Source organism: Pyrus communis, chromosome 15, assembly GCF_041283825.1.
Source record: "Pyrus communis isolate YQ-2024b chromosome 15, ASM4128382v1, whole genome shotgun sequence".
Lineage (NCBI taxonomy): Eukaryota > Viridiplantae > Streptophyta > Magnoliopsida > Rosales > Rosaceae > Pyrus > Pyrus communis.
In genome coordinates, this window is record NC_142579.1 from 17,155,247 (window position 1) to 17,162,784 (window position 7,538).

The 7,538-nt window shown below is 36.4% G+C and overlaps 1 protein-coding gene across 1 annotated transcript; it reads left to right on the forward strand.

Moving 5' to 3' along the window:
- The first annotated feature begins 4,303 nt into the window (after positions 1 to 4,303).
- LOC137715416 (putative trehalose-phosphate phosphatase J) lies at positions 4,304 to 7,162 on the forward strand. Its single transcript, XM_068454749.2, has 10 exons — positions 4,304 to 4,503; positions 4,634 to 4,914; positions 5,018 to 5,158; positions 5,282 to 5,353; positions 5,491 to 5,583; positions 5,729 to 5,887; positions 5,983 to 6,060; positions 6,230 to 6,299; positions 6,522 to 6,685; positions 6,854 to 7,162. The coding sequence occupies exons 2-10, from the start codon at positions 4,636 to 4,638 to the stop codon at positions 6,920 to 6,922; spliced, it is 1,125 nt and encodes a 374-aa protein (XP_068310850.2). The 5' UTR covers positions 4,304 to 4,503; positions 4,634 to 4,635; the 3' UTR covers positions 6,923 to 7,162.
- The last annotated feature ends 376 nt before the right edge of the window (positions 7,163 to 7,538 follow it).

Consider the following 7,538-nt stretch of genomic DNA (forward strand, 5'->3'; position numbering starts at 1 on the left):
AACCATGTCATCCACATGCAATTATCCACAAAAATCACAAACCATCAAATTTCAGACAAAGTAGCAATAAGAGATGGTCCCCAAGCATCTGAATGTATTAATCCAAAAGGAATAATGCTTTTATTATAACTCAACAAATAAGAAACACGGTGACTCTTAGCAAGAATGCAAGTGTCACATTTAAGATCAAAAGTACAACGTCCAACAAATAAGTCCGAAAATATGTATTGTAAATAACTGAAAGATGGATGACCTAAACGGTGATGCCATAACCATATCTAATGCCATTTTGTGATCCACGGTCCCTTGTGCAAGATTAACATGGCCCACACTAACACATTCCACAAAATAGAGATCCCCCTCTTAGTACCAAAACCAATGGTCGCCTTCGATAGAATATCTTGGATAAGACAAAATTTCTGATACATTAGTACACAACAATTCAATTGTTCAGTAGCTTGACCAGGAGACATCAATTTATCCATTAGTGATGGTATAAGTAATGTATTAGGTAAAAGAGAGAGTCGAAGTAAGATGCATAGTGCCTGGACCAGTAACAAAAGAGGTTACTCTATTGGCATTGGTGATATTACATCGTAGTGGGATGGTGTCACATGCTTGATCAGAAAGGTCGTAAGTCATATGGTATGTAGCACCGGAGTCAATGATCCAACCGCACTGAGTATTATCATTATTCACATGTAAAGCATAACCACATTTACTTGAGGACTTCTAATATAGTTCGGTCAAACTCGAGACATCAAAAGGATCATAAATTAAGGATAAGTCAGACATCGACCTTGCGAGATTGGCTTGTCCTTGCTTGGCTTGCTCGTCTCGTTCCCGTTGTCTTTGAAGCTTTAAGGGTTCCCACCATTCAGGATAGCCATGCAGTTGAAAACATTGGTCATGACCATGTTTTCTCATTACCACAGTAGGTGTAGCCATTTGTAGGAACTGGAGGTTCGATTTGAGGAGGCTTTACGCCGGTGCTAGGCTATTGGGTCATCTTGGCAACAAAGAGAGAGCCTTGCGTTGGGCTCAAGGCAGTGGCTTTGTGTTGCAGCCTAGATCATTGGTAGGAGGTTGAAGATTACTTCTGAACAAGTATCCCAACTTATTTTGCTAGCAACAAACATCTCAACAATTTGAGACCAAACTCCATAATTGGCACCGTTAAGCTTGATGCCAATTGATGTTGTAGATGAATCATGAAGGACAATTTGTATGATAACTTGTGGTAGAGTCGGGTTCATGGTAGGGTCTTTATTGATAGTGTTTAGGGTAGTAGTAGTATGTATAACATTGTTTCAGGTGGGATTGGTGATTTCACCAAGGAGAGGTGGCATGTTCTCCATGGGAGGGTCCCTTTTTTTTTTTTTTTTGAAGGGAACAAGCAGAGCAGAAACCTTATGATCTTTGCTCTGATACCATGTTAATTTGGGCTTATTTTGGGGGTTTAATTTTCTAATATTATTCTTCTCACCAAGGAGACAAATATACTACAAGCTTGATTCACAAGGTAATTAATTATGGATATGCAATAATATTTATCCTAATTATACCCTAATTAAATGGATTAAAACTGGGACCTAAATCCCCCTAATTACATAGTCAACACCCTCCAACAATCACGAGTGAACTGATCTGATACCAAGTTAAACTGAATATGCAGAAATTTTGGCATATATCATTATTCTCCAAATGGAGGTATTACATAGGAATTACAAGAGTTCTTTGCAAGAGAACAAAAAAAAAAAATATACAACTTGCAACATTAAGTCTTTAGTTCTTCTGTTTTCAATTAATATCATCCAAAGATCATATTTGCTAAAAATCAATTTGGAGATCGTTTAGACATCCAAGCGTGTCAAACCAATCGACGATTTTGGTAAGAAGTAGGCATCACATGATGAACCTTGTATTTGTTTACGCATATGTTTATAATGACTTCTTGAATTAATTGTGTGTACAATTATAGTATATATATAAGGTTTGATGACACTCACATTTAAGGATTCTAATCTAACAATATGAATGATTAAAAGGTCTACAAATTGAATGATTTTTTACAAATATGGTCTATAGATGATAATAGAATGGACAGTTACATTTATGATATTCATACAGTAAAGAGACGCTAATCGTAAGTAAAAGAAAAAGTAAGTTCTCTCATGGGAGGAACACAAGCATTATCCTTATTCGTATATTCTGCATATAGGTTGGTTTCTCTCCGTCCAGTTTTGCTGTCAGAAATTAAAGCTAGTAAGATCTGTAAACTCTTGAAATGTTACAGCTTTTAGGAGTATAACTAATAAGATGAAAGTATTATTGACTTACCTTTGCTAGTTGGATAAAGGAAAATATATATGGATGAATAAGTGTATTGAAAATTGAAGGGGTCGAATCGAATGCATCTAAATTTTGCATTCGATGAAGTTGTGTTTAAGAGATTTCGAGTGAAAGGGGGTGAAGGTTTTGAGAAATTTGATATTCATGGCATTAGCAGAGTTGTCCTACTCCTACCCAGCACATGGGTTTCAATAGTGGGTTCGGCACCTAGGGTATTTCATGGTTGGTTTGATTGACTGCAAAAAGAGTTAGAAGTCTTTCAATAAACATTATGTCTCCTAGTATTATTCTACTCATTAAAAAGCCAAATGATAAGAGAATGCAGACATAGACTAGCCAAGTTTGTTATATATTCATTCTCTTTCTTTGTTCTTAGGCTTATTATATTAACACCCCACAAATTATTGACTAAATCCCTCACACTTAATACACCCCACATTTGCTTTTTCAATTAAAAATTATCTTACTACACCCCACGTTTGAATGTTTAGCTTGCTGAATGATTTCAAATTGAATTATTTGAAAAATATTTAGATTCATTTGAACATTTTTCAATAATAATAATAACGATTTAAAAGCTACCATGTTGTTTCCATTTTCTTGTGCATATTTTAATCAAACCAAGTCACCTGCAAGAAAGCATCTTAGTATAGTGCAAGAAAGCACCTTATGAATGTTGTTGACTTGCTCTGCAATCAGTTCGGAGGCCATGGTTTTTGAATTATGAGATTCATAAGTGCTAAGTCTTGAATTATGAGATTGAGTAGGACTTCAAGGGCCATAGCTTTTGCCCTCACTTTGTAGTCAGTTCATGATCTCCTAGAAGGACATGGCCATACTCTAGTCACTGCAACCCACTGCCTAGTTGAAAATCACCATTAAAAATGATTTGGGGTGAAAAGGGTTTTGATAGTTGAAGAAGATAAATAATACGTTAAAAATGATTTCGGGTGTATTTAGAAATTTTTTTTCAAACCTAATAAGATCAAAATTGTCATTGCATGGTGGGGTAAATAGGTTATTTAACATTAAATTTTAATATAGAGAGTGCATTCAACATTTTGTGGGGAGCTAATATAAAAAACCTTGTTCTTATTGTACTCTTTTGCCTACAAATTTGTACCTCTTTTTCTGTAGTTTACATGAATTCCATATAGAAACGTAAAATAAAATAATTAAAAAGGGCAAAGAGAGTGCGTAAGGTAGAGTTGACCCCAACCTTTTAAGTCAAGTTGGAAATAAAAGAAAGCAGAACCGGTGGTGGTTTTCATTAACTGCATAACCAGGTAGGTCTGAGTTGCTAGTTTTTACTTGGAGATTCCACATTACAAGGGGCGTTCAAAACCCTAATATATACATTTCAATGCAAACGGGATCGTTTACCCAATCGGGAAAGTTTCTAGCTTAGCTGGTTTTGTAGGGGCCGAGCGTGCAATGATGTCCCAAAAATTCGACTCCGTTTAAGGAAATTGAAACTTTTAAGGAAGTTAAAACAGCTCCAAACAATTACAATACCAAATTACAAATCCATGGGTCGTCTAGACTGCCATGGTTTAGTACACGTGGCAGCAGCCCATGTGGTCTCAAGTATTAGTTGGCCATTACGTTGACGGCTGAAGACGGCGCCACTGGAAAAACAGGAGTATTCTACGTAATACGTGCCCCTCCCCTTCCCCCTGGTGCAAAAACACTTATGGAGAGAGAGAGAGAGAGAGAGAGAGAGAGATGGAGAACGGGTGGAGGAGACGGTGGGGACCGGCTGGTGGGGTGGTCAAGTGGTGGTGGTGGTGGCGGCGGCGGCTACACATTGGGATGTCAAGGGATTGTTGGTCCTACCATCTTTTGGGCACGCCTCGCATGTGGGCCCCGGAATTAGGAGTATTTTTTGGAGGGGGTCTTGGTTTGGAAGCATCCGGTTACTGCAACTATAAATATACCATTCTGGGTTATGTCTCTCTCACATCCATACATACACTCTTACACGGACAGAAGACGCACACTCTCTCTCTCTCTCTCTCTCTCTCTCTCTGTTAGGAAATCTCGCTTTGCTTTCTTTCTTTATATTAAGCAAGCACTCTGTTTCTTCTCCTCTGTTCTTCGGCAACACCGCCAAATCTTTATATTCTCACTCCTCAAATCCTTTTTTTCAAGGTATTGCTTCAAGAATTCCTTAATTTTCTTGAATGGGTTCGTTTTAAGTTTTGATTTGGTAATCATATTAGACATCAAATACCACCTCACAATTTCTAACTGACACATGTTTTTTGGGTTGTTTGAGTAGATATGACGAAGCAGAATGTGGTAGTTTCCCACCCCGATGCCGAAGTCATGAACATGGCGATATCGGTGGATGTGGCCAACTCTTCCATTTTCACGGCGGTGGCCGAAAAGCCTCCTGTGGGACCTCCAGGGTACATCTCCATTTCTCGAAGGAGGTTCGTGAACTTGAAGAACCTTGACAGTTTCAATGGAGCTGAAAGAATCAACTCTTGGGTGGACTCAATGAGAGCTTCCTCTCCCACCCATCTAAAGTCCTCATCTTTTCTGAAAGAAAATTGGATTGTGAGTTCCATTTTGCAAAATTTGTCTTATTTACCAGGTCAAGATCAAATTAATAGAAAATATTAGGTTCTAATTTTGTAATATTGGTAAAATACAAAAACAGCATCAGCACCCATCGGCCTTGGACATGTTTGAGCAGATTATCGATGCTTCAAAAGGGAAGCAAATAGTCATGTTTTTGGACTACGACGGCACACTGTCACCCATAGTTGAAGACCCAGATCGAGCTTTCATGTCTGATGCAGTAAGTGTATACATACATATATATATATATATATATGTATATATCATCTTTCAGTCTTATCCTTCTTTTCTTTCTTGTTTTCTATCCGGTCCATGTTTCTTAACTTTTGTGTAAAAAACACAGATGAGAAAGACAGTGAAGAAAGTTGCTAGATCTTTTCCCACAGCCATAGTGAGTGGAAGATGCAGAGATAAGGTATTACATTTATTTTCAAGCTCCTTTTAGCCACTACTTACATATCTTTTACTGCATTTTTTAAATTTTTTTTTTTTTTTTCTCCCAGTTTTGCTTGATTAACTTTATATTTTGTTTCTGGAAATTGTGAACTGTAGGTCTACAAATTTGTAAGATTGGCAGAGCTGTACTATGCTGGTAGCCATGGCATGGACATTAAAGGTCCAGCAAAAGGCTCCAAATACATGAAAGTGAGTGTGTGCTTGTACTGTATTATCAGTGTCACCCTAATCTCCTTCCCATTAAAAAGAAATAAAATATAACAATTATCACTATTACAATCTTTTATTCAATTTTTTTTTATAAATATTTTATTTATTTTTAATTACTCTTCAGGGTAGTCAAGGTGTTCTCTGCCAACCAGCAAGTGAGTTTCTTCCAATGATAGATGAGGTTTACAAATTGCTTGTTGACAAGACCAAATCAACTCCTGGAGCCAAAGTGGAGAACAACAAGTTCTGTCTCTCTGTGCACTTTCGATGTGTTGATGAAAAGGTATTCACTTGATTATAACAACTGGTTCATGAGGAAAATATATATTGATTTATTTCAATTCACTTTATTAATATATTTAACACATGACGTGACAGAAATGGAATGAACTGTCGCTGCAAGTTAGGTCAGTTCTGAAGGAGTACCCAATGCTCAGACTTACCCAAGGAAGAAAGGTAAGTTTATGTTATGACATCTACTTGCCATCCAGACAATCTTGGATCTGGAAGTTTCGTTTTGGTTTATTAATTTAACTTCTTTTTTTCTTGTTGGTCAATTTAGTAATATATGTGGTGTAAATGGGATTTGTATCTCACTTTCAATATTGCTAATTGTCTAATGCAGGTCTTAGAAATCCGTCCTACCATCAAATGGGACAAAGGGAAGGCTCTTGAATTTCTACTAGAGTCACTCGGTGAGTATATTTGCATTGGACTGTATTCTAAATTTTTTTATACTACTCTAACTTTGCATCGGTAGTTGGAATATATGCAGTCCTAGAAGAAAACTACCCCTCTCATTATTTTATTTTCTAACAGTAATATTGTCAAAAAAATTAATATTACAATCATGTGCGATGCTTTCTCTCTTCTCATCGACAAATTAATCGAGGTAGTAATTATCTTTGAATATGTAGGATATGCCAAATGCACCGATGTATTTCCTGTATATATTGGAGATGATCGAACGGATGAGGATGCATTCAAGGTATTAAGAGAAAGAGGACAAGGTTTTGGCATTCTGGTCTCAAAAATTCCCAAGGAAACCAACGCCACTTATTCTTTACAAGAACCGGCTGAGGTGAGTGATCAGTGTATTGTTGTACCATTGTATATCTTCATTTGATTTCATTGGTTGGGTTTCTTTTTTATTCATGTTTTTGGCTTATTCTAATTTTTATGAATTTAGCATATATATATATATATATTGGCTTTAGAGTTAACTTTATTTGTTAATTATTTTGCAAAGGTTATGGACTTTCTTCAGAGATTGGTTGAGTGGAAACGAAAAACAGTACGATCCCATGCTATGCTGTAAAGAGTTTGAAGATAGAAATATATTCGAATGCACCCTTCCAAGAATTGTCCAAAGGGGTGGTTAATTTAGCAGATAATGTAATTTACTTTTGAGGTTAAGTTTGGAAAAGCTCAAGAAAAAGAAAAAGAATTGTAACTTTTCTTGGCTTCAATGCCTTGTACATTTTGTGACTATCCTGTACAAGGAATATATATATGTAATCTGGCAAGTTTGTAAATGTAATTATCTTATTTCTCTCTCTATCCAAAGTTGATTTATCTCTCTTTATTGTGACACAACAAATCATAAAGACGTGCCTAATCCTATCGAAAAAAATCTTTCATTATCTGTTTGATCTTTTAATGTTGTGTGATTCGACTAAGCGGCCGTTCTGTTAACAAACTAGCAAAGTCCTTAGAGTTATTACCTAAGGTTGTGTGATAATATCGGTAATTGGCCAAGTAGGATACATATTGGTCACTTCCTTCAATATAACCGGGAAAAAAAAAAAAAAAAAAAAAAAAAAAAAAACCACACCCACGCGCGCACACACATAAATGACACTTTTTTGCTATCTGTTGAAGCTTACGTGAAGGAAGTTGACATTGAACTTCAAAGTTAAGTGGAAATAGTGAAA